Below are 21,971 nucleotides of genomic sequence, written 5' to 3'. Positions count from 1 at the left end.
CGAAGCTGTTCTCGTTCACCCCTAGCGGTGGCCTTCGCCCAAAGGCGCGCTCGCTTTGCCGCTCGCTGATAGGCTTTTTACGGCCCTTCTATATTTACATAAATCGACGTTCCGGTAGATCGACTACATCCGCTTGGAGAGAATGCGAAGGAGTTGCCATAGAAACCAGACATCAACAAAACTTGCCGGAAGAGGAGCGCGGGAGGCAAGTTTTATTGAAGTCCTTGCTCGTGCTCTCAATTAGAGGCTATTTTAATTTGCAAACCGTCCGTTCGAAAGGATCACCGACAGGCCTCCCCACTGATCTTGTATTACACGGATCCTAACTCTGAACTTCTGCGGGTTTTCTCATAAGCAAAGGAAATATTCCCCCCCCCACCCCCAATTCGATCCATTTGCCTTTGGCACAGAATCCAGGGAAATCGCTGGGTCGTTAGTTTACAGGGAATCTCTCGCTCTGAACGGCCGGTCAGAAGTTTCTAACGTTTCTTGCAGCCCATTGTGCAACGATGTATAAGGTGGACATTCAGGCCGACCTGAGAGAGGCGGCTGCCGTTGAAGCCCGCCGGAACCGGGAGAAGCAGAGACAGAGCCGCATCTTCAATGCTCGCTACCGTACAATGGGGGTAAGACTCCCGGGGTGGGTGTATTGGGAGGCGGAATGGGACAACTCGCTGTGGTCACCTCACCACAGCCAACTCGCCCCAGGACAATTTATCAATTCAATTCCATGATTTAAAATTAAAAAAAAAGTGTTTTCATTGTTGTCATTCAGATTTCATGTTGTCCCTCCTTTTGCATCTTTTCTTTAATGATTCTGTTCCATCATTTCTTCGATTTAAGTGTAACTCTTGTCCTGCAGTGAGTTGACCATGGCAAGTTGTCCCATCATGGCAAATTGGCTGCAGCAAGTTAGTCGTGGCGACTTGGCTGTGGTGAGTTGTCCGTGGTGAGTTGGCCACAGCGAATTGTCATAGGCCCATTGGGAGAAGGGATGCCTCCACTGGAAGTCCCCGAAAAGGAGCTCACTGGTGATAGAAATTTTATCTGCTTGCTAACCTTCCTGAATATGAACGTGGCTTTGCAGAGAAACTAATATTCAGTTGGTGGTGTGCAATGGGAAGACATTTGACTACTTGTATGCCTGAAAAGAACCTAGAAAACAGTGTTTAATGTGCACCCTGCAAGCCAAGCAAACATGATTTGAAATTTCTGATTCTACTGTAGAAAATAGATGCCAATCCCGGGTTACTGATTTGAATACAGTATTGTGGAAAACTGAAAAAAGGGTTAAAAAACTCCATTTAAACTTATGTGTAGAGGCAGTGTATGGAAATCTATAGTTCACTTTAAGCTGAAGTCCCCTAAAACTGAGCAAATGTACAGGATTACCATGAATTGGATTTTCAATGGAGCAAATGAGTTTCTTTGTGGCATGACATTTGGATTCTGTTAGCTTCCAACTTATTGAAATAATATATGAAGGAAATAGGGCTCCAGTTTTACCTTCAACATCATAAAATGTAATGCAAAATTGAATTGCTTGAACTGTATCTCCACAAAATAGGTATAATAAAGAGAAACTAGGTTGATACACAGCATTAAGACATTGTTTAATCAAAGTTTATTTATCTAAACCATTTATGTAACTGTTATGTCCCACCTTCTAAAATAAACAGTTAAGGCTGAAAGCAGCAGTCCTTGTAAAGAAAGGCAGCAAACAGGAAAATGTTATGTCCCACCTTTTAAAGTAAACAGATAAGGCTGAAAGCAACAGTCCTTGTAAAGAAAGGCAGCAAACAGGAATTTTCACAGATAGCTCCAATAAGTAAAAGTTCCAACGAACTAAATCCAAGACTCAACAAGATTCTTCAGATCAAAATCCTTCACAAAATAATTCCAATAAGTAGAAGTTCCAACGAATTAAATCCAAATCCCAACAAGATATTTCAGATCAAAATCCTCCAAACTGTGCTCTTCAGTTCTCTCTTGCAAATAGACACTTTGTTCGGACAAAGTGCAAAGTCATATCTCTCCCTTTATAGAGTAACTAATTAGTCTAATTGCTGGTCTGCTCTCCTACTGTATCCTCGTTGGTTCCTCCTTGTCAGGAGACGTCTTGTCCTGACATCTACCCAGCAATCATCCAAATTATCATCTTCTTCACCTGAAGATAACATTTGTTCCTCATTATCACCCGTTCCGGCTGACCACCTAATTGAAGGGTGGAGGAGTTTGAAGGTTCAAGCCGATCTTGCAAATCAAATGCATTCATCTCCTCCTCATCGTTAGAACTTGCTGATTCATATAAGTCCTCCTCGCTGGAGCTGTCATTCAAAAACCTGTAGCAGATGCCGGAATCACAACACTATCCCTCACCGCAGGGCCCTTCCCCGGGTCTGGCGATCCGGATGCGGTTTCAAGGGAAGCGTGCATGAAAGTCTCGAAGCAGATCCGAAGCATGAAGTGTAGACGCATCCGTCCAGGAACAAACCTCCGAGTCATCTACCCTCCTCCTGACCAAATACTGGAAGCGACCTTTGAGCCAACGGGAATCAGGACGTCGACCACCGTATCGTCAACAGCAGGCTCCTCAGAAGGCAATGATAACGGACCTGGTTCAGCAGAATCACGTAATCGACAAACAGAAGAATCAGGAATCAAAAGAGATCGATGAAAGACGGGGTGAATACGCATGGATCGTGGCAAAGTGAGGCGGTATGCCACGGATTAATAACTGCCTCAATCGGGAACGGACCAATAAACCGATGATCAAGTTTTCTAATAGGGCGATCGACCTTCAGATGTTTTGTAGATAGCCACACTTTATCACCCACAACTAACGGAGGTGTATCTCGACGGGACCGATCTGCAAACCACTTATAATCTTCTTTTGCCTTGTTCAATTGTTGTATCAGTAGACGGCGAACTGCGTGTAGTTCTTCCAAAAACTCTCGGGTCTCAGGAACCGGGAATCCATCATAGTTAATGGGAAGAAACGCGGATGATAACCCATATTTGCAAAAATGGCGTGACACGGGTGGAGGTATGCTGCGAGTTGTTAAACGCGAATTCTGCTAACGGAGGTATTTCACCCAATCGCTTTTGTCGCAAATTAACAAAACATCTCAAATATTGAGTAAGAATCCCAATCACCTTCTCCGTCCCGCCATCAGTTTCCGGATGGTGCGCTGACGCTAAACATACTTTCACTTGCAAAGCCGCCATTAACTGTTTCCAAAATTCTGCCGTAAACTGGACCCCACGATCAGAAACCACTCTATCAGGCAGTCCATGTAGACGGAAGATATGTTGCAAAAATAACTGAGCCGTAGTGAGGGACGATGGTAATTTCCGACAGGGAATGAAATGGGCCATTTTAGTCAACATATCCACTACCACAAGCACTGTTGTGAACCCCGATGAAGACGGTAAATGTGTCAGAAAGTCCATAGAGATCGCTCCCCATGGTCTACTTGGAGTCGGCAAGGGTTGCAAAAGTCCAGGAGGTGCACCGGATGCTGCTTTCGCTTGCCTACATTGAACGCAAGAAGCGACGTAAGAAGACACATCATGACGAACTCGAGGCCACCAAAAAGTCCGAGTGACCAAATGCAAGGTCTTGTGTAATCCAAAATGACCAGCGGCTGGGTTATCATGACATTGTGTCATGATGAGAGCCCTCAACGGTCTGGTAGGCACATATAATAAACCCCGATATCGAAGCAGATCGTCTTCAAAAGACCATGGAGAAGTTGGGCCAATGTCCTCCCGTCTCTGCTGCGCCCACGCATCCAAACGTTGCGCTCTCGTAGTTGGGCCCGTAGAATCTACCGGTTCCTGCAGTACGGCTAGAGATTCCGGTGGTAACACTGTCCGTAAAGGAAGAGGATCTTGGCATAAGTATACTCCGGTTTCGAGATAATGCATCCTCCGGTTCTGACCACTTGGAACGTAAGTAACCGAGAAATTAAATCTGGCAAAAATAACGACCAACGAATCTGCCTTTGATTCAATTTCCTAGCCGTGGTCAAATGTTCCAGGTTCCTATGATCTGTCCGAACCTCCACCTTGTGTCGAGCTCCCTCCAAATGATGTCTCCAAGTCTCAAAAGCAACCTTAATAGCTAACAACTCTTTTTCCCAAATGGTATAGTTATGCGTTCCAAGCTGTAAGCTTCCTAGAATAATAAGCGCAAGGAAACAAAAGAGCGCCATCCTCCGAAGCTTGTAACAGCACTGTTCGATAGCGACATTAGAAGCATCTGTCTCGACCACAAATGGGCGATCCGGATCAGGATGCTTCAATATGGGTTCAGTTATAAATGCTTTTTCAAAGTGTCAAGAGCCTGTTGTTGTGGAGGCCCCACACAAATGGAACCTTCTTACAAAGAAGCTGGGTTATGGGATCCATTATCTTGCAAAACCTGGAATGAAAGTCCGATAATAGTTGGCAAATCCTAAAAGTCGTTGCACATCTTTAACCCGACGAGGAGCTTCCCAACTACACAACGCCTCAACCTTTTTGGGGTCCATAGCAATGCCCACAGGAGAAATAATGTGTCCCAAGAATTCGATAGACGACTGAAAAAGAAACATTTTTCTAATTTAGCATAAAGTTTATGTTCCCGAAGACGCTGAAGCACTTGACGCACCTGCTGAAGATGTTGCTCTTTAGATTTTGAATAAATCAAAATGTCGTCCAAATATATGACAACAAACTTATCCAACATGTCTCAAAAGATATCGTTCATTAAATGTTGAAATACAGCAGGAGCGTTGGTCAAACCAAATGGCATAACGGTGTACTCGAAATGACCATAACGAGTGCCAAAAGCCGTCTTCCACTCGTCTCCCTTACGCATCCGAACCAAATTGTAAGCTCCACGTAAGTCAAGTTTCGTGAAAATTGTAGCTTCCGTAACCGCTCCAACAATTCGGAGATGAGCGGTAAAGGATAGCTATTTCTCACAGTGATAGCATTTAAGCGTCTATAGTCACAACAAAGACGAAGTTCTCCCGACTTCTTCTTGACAAAGAGAACGGGTGCTGAAAGAGGGGATGACGAAGGTCGAATAAATCCCCGAGCTAGATTTTTATTCAAAAATTCTCGAAGTGCAACTAGTTCAGGCTCAGACAAAGAATACAACCTCCCTTTGGTAATGGAGCGTCCGGTATCAAATCCACGGACAGTCATAAACACGATGTGGTGGTAATTGATCTGCCTCCTGTTCACTGAAAACATCGGGAAATCCGACAGCTCTGAAGGAATCGAGGCAGCAGAAGCGACAATATGTTGGCCTGCGCAGACATGTCTCAGGTGGTCCACACATTGCAAGCTTGGAAAAGAAACAGCGTTCTGCGCCCAAGCCACCAACGGATCGTGTAGACGCAGCCAGGATACTCCGAGCACCAAAGGAAGATGGAGGTTCAAGTGATATAAAAACTTATCGCCTCCTCGTGATCCCCAATACGCATACGCAGTGGTTGGGTGGCAAAGCGAATAGGTCCCGACTTGAGTTCGCCCCATCTACGGTTTCCACCTGCATGGGGGATTCACAGGCACTAAAGGAACTTTGAAATGTTTTACGAAATCATAATCCATAAAGCTAGTCGTAGCCTCTGAATCCACCAGTGCCACGGCAGGGATTCCTCCTTCCGAGATTGCAAGAATATGCGAGTGTCCAAAAGTAAATGTCGAGGAGGGCCAGAATTAACTTCAGCAATTTGAGATGAAAGTGAATACTGTGCCCGACCTAGGGTTTCCCTGAGGTCGGGCCTACCCTGCTTCCCGACGGACCAGCAATGGGTTTTGATACAGGTCCACGAGTCCCCTTCCGAGTGCAGGAATTTGCAAAATGTCCCGAACCCCGCAATAAAGGCACAAACCTTCCTGAAATCTTCTCGATCGCTCCTGAACTGTTAAACGAGGGCGGAGTGCGCCTATCTCCATCGGCTCCTCTGCTGGAATTCTGGATTGAAAACCTCATAGACGGGGTGCATGAACGAGGAAACACAGGTGGCTCTGCAACGGTCCGTTTACACCCACGATGTTGTAGGCGAGCTTCAACACGTAAGCATTGAGTAATCAATGTGTCCAAAGTTGAAGCACGCCTGCATGAATTAGTTCATCCTTGATAATGTCGGACAAACCCTCTTGGAATGCTGCCATGTGAGCTGGTTCATTCCAGGTGGAGTCCATACACAACAAGCGAAATTCTGCAACGTATTCTTGCAATGAGTGTTTACCTTGAATAATATCCCTCAATTTTCTGTCCACAGTTTGAGATTTAATTGATTCTCAAACATAACGCTCATCTGTTGAATAAACCCCTGGAAATCGTCCAGTAATGGACTATCTTGTACTAATAAGGGAGTAGCCCATTTGGCAGCCTGCCCGGTTAACAAACTAATAATAAAGCCAATTTTAACTCGATCGGTTGGAAAATCCTCCGCCTCACAGAAAAATACAATTGGCACTGACCCAAAAATGTTGAAAACATGTCCGCTTGCCCAGAAAATTTATCTGGCATAGCTATCGGAATTTTTCTCACAGGGGGTGCAGGGGGAACTCCAGCTGCAGCTGAAACAGTTTGAGAATTGGCAACGAACGATAATAATTGTGTTACCTGATTTTGAAGGGATACGTTGCTCTGGAGTAATTGATTTATTTGCATCTGTTGCTGCTCCACCAATTGTTGCATTTGAGTTGAATCCATCGTTGCAAAGATGGTCTGTTAGGTCCGGAACAAAAATGTTATGTCCCACCTTCTAAAATAAACAGTTAAGGCTGAAAGCAGCAGTCCTTGTAAAGAAAGGCAGCAAACAGGAAAATGTTATGTCCCACCTTTTAAAGTAAACAGATAAGGCTGAAAGCAACAGTCCTTGTAAAGAAAGGCAGCAAACAGGAATTTTCACAGATAGCTCCAATAAGTAAAAGTTCCAACGAACTAAATCCAAGACTCAACAAGATTCTTCAGATCAAAATCCTTCACAAAATAATTCCAATAAGTAGAAGTTCCAACGAATTAAATCCAAATCCCAACAAGATATTTCAGATCAAAATCCTCCAAACTGTGCTCTTCAGTTCTCTCTTGTAAATAGACACTTTGTTCCGGACAAAGTGCAAAGTCATATCTCTCCCTTTATAGAGTAACTAATTAGTCTAATTGCTGGTCTGCTCTCCTACTGTATCCTCGTTGGTTCCTCCTTGTCAGGAGACGTCTTGTCCTGACATCTACCCAGCAATCATCCAAATTATCATCTTCTTCACCTGAAGATAACATTTGTTCCTCATTATCACCCGTCCCGGCTGACCACCTAATTGAAGGGTGGAGGAGTTTGAAGGTTCAAGCCGATCTTGCAAATCAAATGCATTCATCTCCTCCTCATCGTTAGAACTTGCTGATTCATATAAGTCCTCCTCGCTGGAGCTGTCATTCAAAAACCTGTAGCAGATGCCGGAATCACAACATGTAACTGCCCATCTTATAACCAATTCTGGATGGTTCTCAATCCAAAGTTAAAACAGTATTACAAAACTATGTTAAAATTATAAAACTAAACACCTTACAAATGTTAAACGACAACTGGTTTGGTTCCCGAAATTCTTAAGTCAAAATCAAACATTTTCCACTTTTGATTTATGTTATAAAATTGGCAATTAAAGAGACAAGTAAAGAGGCTTGGAATTTTGAAATACACTAAAGCAAGAGATTGAAACATAACTCACTGCCAACTGCAAAAAAAACATAGTTAAAAATCAGGTCCAAGCAAAATTCTGATGATAAGAGACATAGCAGGCCGTTTTAGAGATGATCTGAAAAAAAATAAGCCAAATCATAGGAAGAGGTTAAAAGTACTATATTTTTTACTGCCAAAATCTAGATTCATCTATTTACCAAACTTTTGCATGGTGAACAAAAACACAATACAATGAAACAATTTAAAATAGTTACCCCCCCCCCCCCTTCACTGTTCATACTGGCTCCAGTACTTTGGGGGAAAGCCAAGTCTTCTGTCCTTTCTTGAAGACCAACCCAACTGTTCATTGCTGTCATGTAGTTCAGATTTTTGTAGATATGATGGCCCTAGAAAGCAAGTCTTCAGGTTTGCTTCTTCGCCATTTTGGTATTTAAAATAAATTTCTTTCCGCATAGCCACTTATAGTGACTTTATGAATGTGCCCATCTAGCTGTCGTATTTTAACCATCCTGTGGAAGTGATTTGCTGTTGCCTTCTAGGATATTTTTTGAACTTGCAACAGTTCCTGTTGAGGGTCTTGCAGCTTCATTTTGAACTAAATGAAGTTCAGGAATATAAGATCTTATTTTGACCTAACATACAGTCTTTAAGATACCTTTGCTTTTACAGCAGTTGGATGAAGTGGGAGGGAGCATCCTATTTGCCAAGGAACTTGCCTCACTTTTATTTTGCTAATAAACTGCATGGTCATTAATGTCCCTTGCCCTCAAGGTGGACATAGAAGGCTTGAAGAGGCAAGTGGAAGAGCGCAAACTGAGAGAGAATACAGAGAAGCGACGAGAAGAAGCCTTTGGTAAGCTAGTCTGGTCCATTGTATTGAACCTGTCCCTAAATTCTTGGTTAATTTTATGGAAAAACATGTGTCTTGGCAAAGTGAAATTTGTTTAACACTTTAGGAGCAGTGAGAAGAATCTTAAAGACTGACATCCTGTACATGAGTCTATGAGTGTTCCATTGAACTTGTGACAATTATTTTTTAGTAGAGCAGATGTGAAATAATTCCCAATGTTTTTAAAACACATTTATTCTGTTTCCCCTTAATTTAAAAACACTGAGATTTTCTCAACCTCTGCAATTTTAAGACATATGGACTTCAACTTCCAGAATTCCCCAATACCGCCTAGCAAATTCTAGGAACTGAAGTCCATTTTTTAAGTTGCTGAGGTTCAGAAATATTGTTCTAGACCAAGGATCCCCAAACTATTAGGTGAACCTCTCTTGGGGGAGAATCCAGGGGAAGCGTGAAGAATCATTTAGTGACATTGTTACAATAAATCTACCTTTCCCATATTTTCAATGTATTGTTTTCATTGTTCATCTCTATGTCTCTGAAATTTTAGGGGAGGTATGTATATTACAATTACCCTACAGGGAGGTGTAGGTGATGTGGTGGCTCAGTGATTAAGAAGCTGGTAAGCTGACAGCCTGGGTACAAAACCTGAATGTCATGTGATGGGCTGAATTCCCATTACTTGCCCCAGCTCCTGCCAACCTAGCAGTTAGAAAGCAAATGTGAGTAGATAATTACCTTCAGTTGGAAGATAACAGGACTTTGGCATATAGTTATGCTGGCCAGTGGTGGTATTCTACCAGTTCAGCTCGGTTCAGGCAAACCGGTAGTTAAAAATGCTGCCAGTTCAGCCGAACTGGTATTTCTGACGGTATTTTTCTCCCTGGAGGCTTCCCTGAGGCACAGTAGTTAAAAAACGGGACACGGGAGGGTGCTGCGAAAGGGGGAAAAACCACCACATATAGCCACACCCACCCAGTCACATGACCACAGGTGGCCATGCCCACAGAACCATAGTAAAAAAAATTGAATCCCACCACTGGAGTAGCCATATCAGAGGTGGTATTCAGCCGGTTCTACCATTTCTGGAGAACTTTTGAGTCATTTGGAGAAGTGGCCAATACCACCTCTGACTGGCCCTGCCCCCACCTATTCCCTGCCTCCCGTGTCCCAACTGATCAGCTGGGTCTTCTTTAGTTGCCCTGCACAGGAGAACGGAGCTGGAAAGCAGGTTAGTGGGGTGGGGAGAGAATGTGGATTTTGCAGTATCCTTCCCCTGCCACGCCCACCAAGCCATGCCCTGTCCACCAAGCCATTCCAACAGTACTGGTAGTAAAAAAAATTTGAATCCCACCACTGAGCCATATATAGAATTGTAGTATAAATTTTGTTTTTGTTTTTAAAGAAAATAAGATGCTAGTGATAACTGGGGAAACCAGGTACAATAGGACCAGCAAATGAAGCTGGGGAAAAGTCTGCTGACATGGTCTGCTGGAGAAAAAAACAACAGAACTCTTTCCCCATTCTATTTCTCTGTCCATCCATTAAGATTTTGAAAGCAAGTTCTCTCTCTGGATTCATACGCTTAGCATCAACTGCAGGGATCTCAGGGCTTGGACCTCTGGGTGGTCCCTGGTATCAGGCAGTCTCCAACTCTTTCAGCTTTCTCCAGAGCTGTTAACACCTGTCTTTTTCAGTCAATAATTGAGGCCTTTCTTTTTGTTCCCTCATGATAAATGAATGTTTTATATGTGTGGCTAATTCCTTGATGTTGGGAAATTTATGCTAATAAGATTGTATATTGTTTTAATCTGATTATTGGTTATAGGCTTGCTAAATGCTCAGAACCCCTTAGAACCAGAGCAGAATATAAGCCAAATAAATAAACTCACCTCCCTGTCTTCTGAGTTCTAATCATCTTTTTCTAAGCTCAGCATCTGCACTTGAGGTTTTAATTTAAAAAGTAGTAAGCATAACAAGAAAAATAGGGTTGGGTCTCCCAACCCTTCTTCATTGTAAAATATGCAGTAAAAGCAGGTGGATGGTATAATAATGAACTAGTGCTGAAATAGTTTCCAGAAAGAAGGAAGCTTTAGATCATATCAAAGGTGTGCACGGATACGGTGCTCAGGCGGAAGGATTTATTGGCAGTGAAACTTTGAAACGGTTTCCATGAAGGTCTGGGATCTTACTTTCATTGTATATTGATAAAATAAGGAGGCATAAAGTCATGCATAGTGGCGAGTTGTGCACAACCAAATGTCTTTGTAATTATTACTAATTATTATTACTAATTATTACTAATAATGAGGTACATCTTAAGCATTTAATAAGAATGCCATGATTCCTTGGGTTGTAGCCCTTCCACAGCAGCACGTGCATGGCTTCCTCCAAGTATCTTAAAATACAGACCGGGTACATCCTAGCACAAATTTTTCAACAGGTATTTAAGCTTCAAGCCTTTAGAACCTTAAGTTTACAATAGTTCCATAAAGTATGCTTATTATTGAAGAAGCGGAGATGGTGACAGAGCAGCAGCTTCCCTGCTGAGCTCCTTATGATATTTTATTTGTTCCATCCATTTTTAAAACAACCTAAGTGCACTGTATTATCGAGCCATGCATTCGGAAAGTAATAAATAGATAAAATTCGCTTGAGTTAGTTGGACATATACACTGCTCAAAAAAAATAAAGGGAACACAAAAATAAGACATCCTAGATCTGAATGAATGAAATATTCTTATTAAATACGTTGTTCATTACATAGTTGAATGTGCTGACAACAAAATCACACAAAAATTATCAATAGAAATCAAATTTAGCAACCCATGGAGGTCTGGATTTGGAATTACACTCAAAATTAAAGTGGAAAAAAACACTACAGGCTGATCCAACTTTGATGTAATGTCCTTAAAACACGTCAAAATGAGGCTCAGTGGTGTGTGGCCTCCACGTGCCTGTATGACCTCCCTACAATGCCTGGGCATGCTCCTGATGAGGTGGTGGATGGTCTCCTGAAGGATCTCCTCCCACACCTGGACTAAAGCATCCCCCAACTCCTGGACAGTCTGGTGCAATGTGGCGTTGGTGGATGGATTGAGACATGATGTCCCAGATGTGCTCAATTGGATTCAGGTCTGGGGAACGGGTGGGCCAATCCATAGCATCAATGCCTTTGTCTTGCAGGAACTGCTGACACACTCCAGCCACATGAGGTCTAGCATTGTCTTGCATTAGGAGGAACCCAGGGCCAACCGCACCAGCATATGGTCTCACAAGGGGTCTGAGGATCTCATCTCGGTACCTAATGGCAGTCAGGCTACCTCTGGCGAGCACATGGCTGTGCGGCCCCCTAAAGAAATGTCACTCCACACCATTACTGACCCACTGCCAAACTGGTCATGCTGGAGGATGTTGCAGGCAGCAGAACATTCTCCACAGCGTCTCCAGACCCTGTCACGTCTGTCACATGTGCTCAGTGTGAACCTGCTTTCATCTGTGAAGAGCAAAGGGCGCCAGTGGCGAATTTGCCAATCTTGGTGTTCTCTGGCAAATGCCAAACGTCCTGCACGGTGTTGGGCTGTAAGCACAACCCCCACCTGTGGACGTCGGGCCCTCATATCGCCCTCATGGAGTCTGTTCCTGAAATGTTTCAGGGACATTTGTGGCCCGCTAGAGGTCATTTTGCAGGGCTCTGGCAGTGCTCCTCCTGTCCCTCCTTGCACAAAGGCGGAGGTAGCGGTTCTGATGCTGGGTTGTTGCCCTCCTATGGCCTCCTCCACGTCTCCGGATGTACTGGCCTGTCTCCTGCTAGTGCCTCCATGCTCTGGACACTATGCTGACAGACACAGCAAACCTTCTTGCCACAGCTCACATTGATGTGCCATCCTGGATGAACTGCACTACCTGAGCCACTTGTGTGGGTTGTAGACTCCGTCTCATGCTACCACTAGAGTGACAGCACCACCAGCATTCAAAAGTGACCAAACCATCAGCCAGAAAGTGGTCTGTGGTCACCACCTGCAGAACCACTCCTTTATTGGGGATGTCTTGCTAACGGCCTATGCTTTCCACCTGTTGTCTATTCCATTTGCACAACAGCATGTGAAATTGATTGTCAATCAGTGTTGCTACCTAAGTGGACAGTTTGATTTCACAGAAGTGTGATTGACTTGGAGTTACATTGTGTTGTTTAAGTGTTCCCTTTATTTTTTTGAGCAGTGTATATTACCTTCTTAACTGAATATGGCTTTAGAACCATATTCTATGGGGAGAAGGTTGAATGAAATAAAGTTGAAGTGTGCTTCAGATCTATAGATCTGGCGTCACAAAGCAGGGCTGTACCTATGCTAACATTCTGCAGAAATTCAGAAAGGTTGTACATTTCTATTCTTATTTTGAAGACTGTAAAATAACCTTGGCTTCTTAACCATTATGAATGCAGAGACTTGGAAGTATATAAGTACTTAGTTGGATGTATGTGAGCATTGTATCATTGAAATGCCCATAATTAGAAGAATAGTTCAGAAACTTTTGTGAGGTAGCTTCTTGGAAGGGACCATCAAGAAAATCAGGTCTCTTTTAAAGGAGTAGTTATACACTGCATTTCATGTAGCTTTATACTTATCTATAATGTCTATTTCCAATGGATAAGCTCCTTTCTAATGTTTATTCAACAATATCCTAAGTAAAGTTCCTATGCAGCATTAATAGCTTTCTCTTTTAGCTTCTGTTCCTTATTTGCTCAATGGAGCAGCATTATTGCAGCCTGCCCTATGGCAAACATAATTCTTCATGAATTATAAATTAAAAAAAACAATAAAATACAAAAATTAACACAGAGAAGGAAGATGACAATGAAAGGGTGGAGGAGCCTGCTTAAAGTGACAGTTCCTCAGGTGAGGTGCCATAAGGTGAAGTGCCTTTTCTTACACAACCTCCCTACCTTCTATTGGAAGAAATATCTTTCTGGGTTCAGTTCCAAGTGGGGAAAAAGACACTGGAAACACAGAAGCCGCTTGGAAAGATAGTTTATTGATGAACAGGATGGGTTCCTGGGCAGAAAAGGCACATGGAGTGGAAAGGGAGAGAGAGAGAGAGAGGGAGGGAGGGAGAGAGAGAGAGAGAGATTTATACCCACTATTGGGATTTGAATTTGAGCTTGTATTCTGATTGGTTGTCAGACTTCCATGGGGCCATGCAGGGGGAACTCTGTAGGCTGTCCTGAGTCCCAGGCTTGGTTGAGCCTTGCTGGATGGTGATGTAATGAAAGGGCTTTGGGCAATTTCTATTATGGCTCTGCCTGAGGGAGTTAGATCTTTGTTATGTAGAATAGACTGCTCCAGGCCTTAATGGCCCATTGACAAAGGTAGGGGGGCTGAGTTTCTGCCTCTCTGAGTATCTACTTCTCTTTCAGGGGAAATATTCTGCCTTTTTAATATATCCTAAAATATTTCATTTTTCTAGGAGAGGGGTGGGTTTTAACTTCCAACACTTCATTTATCAGGAAAAACAGTACCCTGACAAGTAGACAAAAGGAAAAATATCCTATGAATGGGTCTCCACCATTCAAGGCTGTAAAGATCAGCAAGGCCAAATAAGGTTGTCTGAATTTCACATAACATAATCCATCAGCTTCAATTAACAGAACTACACTTAACCATGCTAAATCAACATACAAAATCAAAACAAACCACATTATGACTTAATGTGAGGGCCCATTTAATTCATCACTGTGATTTGTAAATGTAGGGATGAGCAATTCCTGGGTGGTTGAAGTTAACACCCCTATTTTTTAGAGGCTCTTGGGAAATCTTGTAGGTAGTGTCATCATTGAATAAGTGTGGGCGAAATGTTCTGCCATTTGGGGAGTGGGGATGAGGTTAAGTGTGGGAAAGGGGTAGAAATCTTTCTCAGCATCAACACCCACGTCCAGTTAAAAAAGTCAGCCAGAAAGAATGCAATCAGAATTCAATCTCGGAATGCTGCTTTAATTACGGTGAGACTGATGTAGTGCCGTTTAATGTGTTTTCTGACCCCATAATTTCAATTATGGCTGAAAATCAACGGAAGGTCAGTGCAGATGACAAAGTACAGATAGTCCTCGACTTGTAACACTTCATCTAGTGACCAATTGAAACATGCCTGAAAACAGTGACTTATGACCGTTTTTCACTTACAAGTGTTATAGCTTCCCCATGGATGGCCATGTGGTCAACATTCAGATACTTAGCAACTGATTCATGTATATGATGGTTGCAGGGTCCCAGGGTCACGTGATCCCCTTGTGAAACCTTCTGACAAGCAAAATCAAGGTGGGGACCAGATTCACTTAACAACCAGGTTATTAATTTTAAAAGTGTAGTGATTCACTTAACAACTGTGGCAAGGAAAGTCATAAAACGGGATAAAACTCACTTAATGAATGTCTCACTTAGCCACAGAAATGTTGGATTCTATTGTGGTCATCCGTTGAGGACCACCTGTAATATGGAGTAAAATAAGTCACCTTTTGCATGGAACCAGGAAGTCCTTAACAAAAGATCAGTCAGTAACACCATTATTGCATTGAAAAGGAAGCAATTGGAAGCAGACACTGTATAAAGAAAGCTTCTCATGATGAAGGACAGTAGCCCTAGAACACCTACGGTAAATTGTGACTGGATTTATGCAACATAGTAAATTTTGTAAAGATGTGCATGATAAATTAACCGAAGATAAGTATAATGTATGAAAACATATCGGTTCAAACTGGATAGAATATTGCTATAATTGCAGTATAAGCCCAACATTTCTACAGATCTATAAAGTCACAGAAAACTGGATGCAATAATTTTGATGATGGGATCAACTGTATGTTATTAAAAACTTATTTACAAGGGATGCAATATGCGAGGAAAAAATACAGAAGCCAAAGATAACAGCTGCTGAACTATTTAAAATGAGCCATAACAGCTTTGGTGTGCTTGAGGATTTGTAGTTTTTCATTTCCACACAGTTTGAGTTTTCTGGAGGTTACATTTTTATTAATTTTGGTGCAGAGCATCCACCCCACCTCCCCACTCAGAAGGCTCATCCTATTTTATTTCAGAGGGGCACATGGCATAAACTCTGCACTGCATAGCGCTGTCCTAACTTTTTTTGTACAGATGCAGACAGGGTGCAGTGTGACAAGGTTGCCCAGATGTTAGAGGAAGAGGAGCACCAGCGGAAGAAACAGTTATGCCAGGATCTGGTGGAGTTCCGTGAGCGGGAGCAGCAGCCTTCTAAGCGGCGGGAATGGGATATCCATGACCCTGAGGCGGTACGCAAAGGGCAGCCGGCCCGTGTGAGTGATGATGACCCACGCTGCGGCCCTTCTAGCATGCAGTGCTTTGCTGGTGAGGATCTGAACTTCGTTGCCCGCCAAAAACTGCAGAAGGAGCACAACAAGCTTGTGCTGGAGGAGCAGAGAAATGAACTGAATAAGAAACTCGCTGATCAACAATATGCGGGTACGTTTGAATTGGGGAACAAGTAGCAGTGTTGTTGTTGGGATGAACTGCACGTCCGTAGGAGGTCAACAAAAGGAAAGTTTGCTCTACAGCTACTACTATGAAAAATAACATCCACCTGCTCCCTATGCTGGCTCTGCCACAAACCATTTAGGTATAAGCAAAGAACAATACCCATAACTATAATTTGATAATCCGTAATCAAGTGGGGTATGTTTTGTATAGATTGCCTTGTACTGCACCCATTTTACACCTTCCCAACCTTGCAGATAATCTGGAAGGCAAAAAAAGGATAGAGCTGGATTTGCGAGCCCAGGAGCTGGCACAATTAGAGGAAGAATGTCGCAGGGCTAAAGCCATGGCCTTGGCAGATTTTAACCGAGCCCAGGTACTTTTGGATCCTCCTAGCCGTTTCTCTATACCCCGTCCCAGAACACTGCCTCAAGAAAGGTGAAAGTTTGAAGGTTTTGTGTTCCTGCTGTACCCCAACAGCTGACTAAGGGGAGGGGGTGGGGGGTAAAGGGAATACCAGCCCCTTTGTAGCTCATCTCCTTTCTTTTGCCCCCTGAACCAGGCTGCAGAGGTTGCGGAGCAGCAACATGTATCCCAGCAGCGTGAGCAAGATGATAACTATGCTGAGATCCACAACCATCTGACTGGCAATCTCCTGTTGGAAGACCCTAGCATTGCTAAAAGCTTGTTGGGGTCACACCGTGTGATAACTGACCGCTGGAAGGGGATGAGCCCTGAGCAGCTGCAGGCTGTGTGGCAAATGCAGAAAAAACAATGCCGAGAAAACCAGGTGAGGGATAAGAAGGGGAGGGCTGAGGAGAATTGGTTCCTGTGGAGGAACGACCGCTAACATGGGAAACAGGTACAGGTAGTCCTCAACTTATGACCACAATTGAGCTTTACATTTCTGTTGCTAAGTGAGACAGTTAAGTGAATTTTGCCCTGTTTTATGACCTTTCTTGCCACAGTTGAATCACTGCAATTAAGTTAGTAATACCGTTAAGTGAATCTGGCTTCCCTATTGACTTTTCTTGTCAGAAATTTTGATCACGTGACCATGGAGATGGTGTAATGGTTGTTATGAAAAATGCTGTTGTAACTTCAAATGGTCACGATAGGAACTATTGTAAGTCGAGGGCTACTAGTAATAGGTAAGCTTTTGCATAGTAAAAACATATGGTATTTATTTGTGTTAGCCTGGATGGACCTGTACCTGGCTAACAATTCATAATCAACTAAGGCAGAAGAGGAGAACCTGGTTCTGTGATTACCCCATGAACCTTCTCAGAAACTGCATATTGCTGTAAGATCTTAACAGGCATGAAGATACCTTTTCCCCCCTTCTTCCTTGGAAGGGAAGAATAATTCTTCCAGACATATGAGTTGCTTGTACGGAGGCTTTGAACTTGGGCTGAGAGGTTTAAGTGATCCCGGAGTTGCAATTGTCTCAGCTTATTTTAGGACAAAATTGTATTCTCTCGAGTGTATCTCAACCTTGGCAACTTTTAAGATACGTGGACTGGGCAATCCTGAGATCTGTATAAAAGCTGTGAAGATTGAGAAACGCTGCTCTAGACAATATCTTAAACATGCAGGCTACTTTGCCCTGGGAATCTAGTTGCGGAAAAAGAATGGAGGCAAATGAACCTAATAACCACAGCCTAACGACGACTCCAGTCTCTCTTCAGTAAGGAATCTTTTTCCTAACATTTGTTTCTGGGAAGGAATATGGTCTTGTAAAAGTCTTCATTATCTTTGTGTATTAGAGTATATTATCTTTTCCTTTCCCTGAGCCTAGCATTAGTCAGTATGTTTCCTTTGTCCATGCTTGTGAATTGTTATGAGAGGGGTCGGTGACAAAACTTGGAAGCCATAATCCATTCTCACATACTTTGCAGTTTCAAGTGTTGGAAAGTGATTCACGCAGACTGTATCTGAGTGAATCCTTACAAAAGTTTATGTGAGCTCCATCAAGAGATGTGCAATGCGGGACAGGGGTTGAGAGTATAGTACAATCGCTTGCTTACATCTCCTGTTTCAGTTTGTGGGGTGCTGAAATTGGGAACCAGGGATTGCCCCTTCCTATGGATCTGTTCTCACATTTCATGTGCCTCTGTTGTCCCCTGCAGAGACTTCGGCAACTGGAAAGGCAACGGGATGCTGAGTGGGACAGACAGAGGGAACTGGCAGCTCGTGCAGCCATGCAGATGGAGGAGCAAGAACAGGATTTCCGTGAGCAACTGAAGAAGAGCCTGGACGATTACAACCGAGAATTGGCTGATGCACAGAAATCCAAGTAAGTAGGATTCCACAGAAGTGTGAAATGCATTTGCCTGGATTTGAGGTAGTCTAGAGCAGGGGTCCCCAACCACCGGGCCCCGGACCGGTACCAGTCCGTGGATCATTTTGTACCGGGCCGCAAAGAAGTAGGCGCCGCCATCTTGTTTCGACGGCGCTTGAGAAAGTGCTTCTGGGTGAGCTTGTTGGTCGTCGGTTGGAAAGCGGCGTTTGGGTGCTGAAGGAATCCTCGCGCCTTAGTTTCGTCGAAGGGGGGTGGCGGCTTCGAACGAAGAGCTGTCCCGATGGCGGTGGAGTCTCGCGTTACTCAGGAGGAGATTAAGAAAGAGCCCGAAAAGCCCATCAACCGCGAGAAGGTACAAAGGAGGAGTTGAAGGTGGCGGGGAGAAGCGGGGGACGGCTGGCTGGCCGGTCGCTCGGCTCGCCTTGCCTTGGTCGTGCGTGCTGATGCCGGTACCGGTCCGTGGATTGTACCGGTCTGTGGTACAAAAAAGGTTGGGGACCACTGGTCTAGAGGGCAACAGATTGAGACATTGGTAAGACGAGAAAGAGCTCTGCGAGCACCATCCTTGAGCTACTGTTTGGCATGCTGTGAATACTTCCAATTAAAAAGTAATATCTGAAAGGCCTCCAGAATATGCCTGTTTTGTTGCAATGTCTACTCTCTCGAATGAGCTTCCCCAAGATCCAGCTCACCCCCCACCCTCTTGCTGTTATTTCAAAAGGCCTGAAAGCCCTGGTACTTCATCTAGGCCAGGGGTGTCCAACCTTGGCAACTTTAAGACTTGTGGACTTCAACTCCCAGAATTCCTCAGCCAGCTTTGCTGGCTGAGGAATTCTGGGAGTTGAAGTCCACAAGTCTTAAAGTTGCCAAGGTTGGACACCCCTGATCTAGGCCTTTGGCAAGAGTGATTAAAAGCCCCATTAGGCAGTGTGGGCTTGTTTTTCTTCCTGTCTCGTTTGTTCTCTTTTATTCCTTCTTGTTTATTTCCCATATTGTTTTATTAATGATGATTATTTGTGAACCAATTATACTTGTTGGGAGGTACATAGATTTCATTAATAATAATTTGGCTTCAAAATTAAGCTGCAGATGGAAAGCTATATGCTGTTGGGGGGGGACCAAGCAGACTGGAAGTGAAACATTTTCATATCTTTCTGAACCTTTTTTTCCCCCCACCGGCTGCATTTTAAAAAAATATGCTGCTCATAACTATCTACAAAGACTCACCTACTCAGCCAGGAAACCAGAGGCATCAAGATGGCTATCTGTAGTTACTCAATTATAGAAATGCATTATACACGTCTGGTTTTTATGTATTCCTAGATTAAATTCTGTCATTGAAGGTTTCAGCCCTGGGACAAATGAGGCAATAATCTTTTCCATGCAATCTGACAGCATTCTTTTCTTTGACAGCTTGAAGTATCTGGAGAAAGAAGTCTACACCAATGCACCTACAGCCCACTATTATTTACAATTTAATACTAGCAGCCGTTGATGGGAGATGCAGCTGGCAAGAGTTTTGGTACGCAAAATAAAGTTGATTTTCTTATGGAAAAAGGACATCTCCAGTAGCTGTAGAAGAGATACCAGCCTGGGCCTCAAATGTAGCCTGAGCCTGTTTCAATGTGATTATGCAGAGCTTGGCAATTTGGGGAGGGGTACTTTCAAGATCAGATGTTTGGTATATGAAACATTACACAAAACCTCCATATTCAAAGAATCAAAACGTCAAATATTTATTGCCTGATGATTTTATTCATAATAGTTTGCTTGTTATCTCCTTAACAAGAGCCACCATATGATCAAACCCCACAGGGTTCACTTCTTGACCTCACATGGGGAAATCCCAGGTCAAGTTTACATTTATCTGCATTGGCAACAAGCCAAAATGACAGGTGTGTGGTGACAATATTATCCAGCAAATGCTGCAATTGTAAACTTACATGTAGGATACAAGTTGTAGCGCTTGTATTATGAGGCATATTTTATCCAGTTTGTGCTTATAGTATAGGTAGTCCTTGTTAAGCGACCAAAGTTGAAACTGGCAGCTCTGTCCTTAAGCAAAGCAGTCCCTAAGTGGAAAATCATATGTGGAAAATTGTGCATTCCCTTTTCAGCTCTGGCCCCTTTGCCTACCTACATAGCCAATTTGGAACTAACAAGACCAATCGGTTTCATAATTTGCCTTCTAGCCATTCCTCCATCCTTTGGAATGCTCATCCCAGTGCTGAGATAATTAGCAAGAATGGAATTAATCTGGAGAGAAAGAGTTTACAAGAGAGTAAGCAGGCACAAAATAGGGACTACACATTGAATAGAGTGCAGTGGCGCTGGCAGCCATAAATACACCATGCACACCACCTGGTGTATTCACTGTGATGTATGGTTACTCTCTTGTAATCCCTTCCACTCCAACCTCTCCACTCTGCAATGGGGAGAGAAAAGCCAGGCACAGGACAATGCTTAGTCAGTGTAATGGCAATCACATGACTGAGGGTTGTTACTGTACAAAGGTTATAAATTCAGGCATCGATTGTAGTTATTTTTTTCAGCACTATCATAACTGCAAACAGTCACTGAACAAGGCAGTCAGTAAGCAAGGACTATCAGTGTATGAACATAAGTTGATGACTGGAACCAAGCAAATCACTGTGCTCCAGAGAAGTCACCATTCGTTCTTTCCAAAGAGAAGAGCAATAAAAACCTTATGTGAAATCCCCAGATCAGATCTGAATTTTATTTCAAAAGAAAGATTTTGCTGAACTAGGATTGGAATTTTCCTGCCACTCGTGTTTTGGGACTTCCCTTCCAACAGCTGTTCCTCATCCTCTGTTCTCCACCCCCCCTCTTTCCAGGTTTCCTTTGCATTTGGTTATCTTGAGACATTTTATACTCACTCTTCTTTATGAGAGAAATGAATATTACATGAGCAGAATCATAGTTGAGAAAAGTCATAAGGCCAAAGAACGATGTATTGAAATAGTTCGATAAACCAGACATATATAGTATTTGTTACCATATATCTTTTAAATGGCATTTGGGAGAACACTTCAGAAACCCTGAAAAATTGGGGCAAAACTCTGTGCACTTTGAAAAGGATTCAAAAGAAGCATAATTAACCTGGCCCTTATCTTTCTCTTCATTAAAGCAACCTGACTGTTTTCAGGCCTCAGCACAAGCATGAAAAAGCAAATTTTCAGGCTGCTTTAATGAAGAGCAGAAAAGTATTGGGCTTGCACTAAGTCTAAAGTGTGTTTTCTAAATCACTTTCACAACATGTACAGCCCTGAAAGTTGCATTTATTAAACACTGCTTTTAATCTGATTTTTACAGAGTGTAGAAATAGCAATTTACATTATCTCTCATCTCATTCCCTGCTTTAAAATATATTAGAAAGTATGCCCGGAAAAAAAATACCGCACACGCACGCGCGCACACACACCAAGTGGGTTGCCAAATACAGACATGCAGTGACAGAAGAGCTAGACATCATTACCCTAACAGACTTACTCGTTGAAAGTTATGCAGTGATTTTTGCAATCAATAACTACAAACCATGGTTTACAACATAACTTTTTGTCGATATCTGGACATTTGTGGTTTGATAAACC

General features: G+C 43.1%; 1 protein-coding gene across 2 annotated transcripts; it reads left to right on the top strand.

Moving 5' to 3' along the window:
• Positions 1-37: 37 nt before the first annotated feature.
• On the top strand, positions 38-21,079 carry RIBC1 (RIB43A domain with coiled-coils 1). 2 transcript variants are annotated; one of them, XM_087956908.1, is made up of 8 exons: positions 38-626; positions 8,475-8,556; positions 15,702-16,046; positions 16,316-16,434; positions 16,621-16,848; positions 18,188-18,354; positions 19,774-19,882; positions 20,913-21,079. In XM_087956908.1, the coding sequence occupies exons 1-7, from the start codon at positions 510-512 to the stop codon at positions 19,853-19,855; spliced, it is 1,140 nt and encodes a 379-aa protein (XP_087813034.1). In that variant the 5' UTR covers positions 38-509; the 3' UTR covers positions 19,856-19,882; positions 20,913-21,079. The 2 variants fall into 2 exon arrangements, with proteins under 2 accessions (XP_087813034.1, XP_026531953.2); XM_026676168.2 differs by having other exon boundaries at positions 19,774-21,079.
• Positions 21,080-21,971: the final 892 nt, after the last annotated feature.

The sequence above is a fragment of the Notechis scutatus genome, chromosome 2 (assembly GCF_049901735.1).
Source record: "Notechis scutatus isolate UNSWTSFEM ecotype Mainland chromosome 2, rNotScu1.2, whole genome shotgun sequence".
Classification (NCBI taxonomy): Eukaryota; Metazoa; Chordata; class Lepidosauria; order Squamata; family Elapidae; genus Notechis; species Notechis scutatus.
Note: the sequence above shows the minus strand (reverse complement) of the source record. Positions and strands in the feature narration are given on the sequence as shown.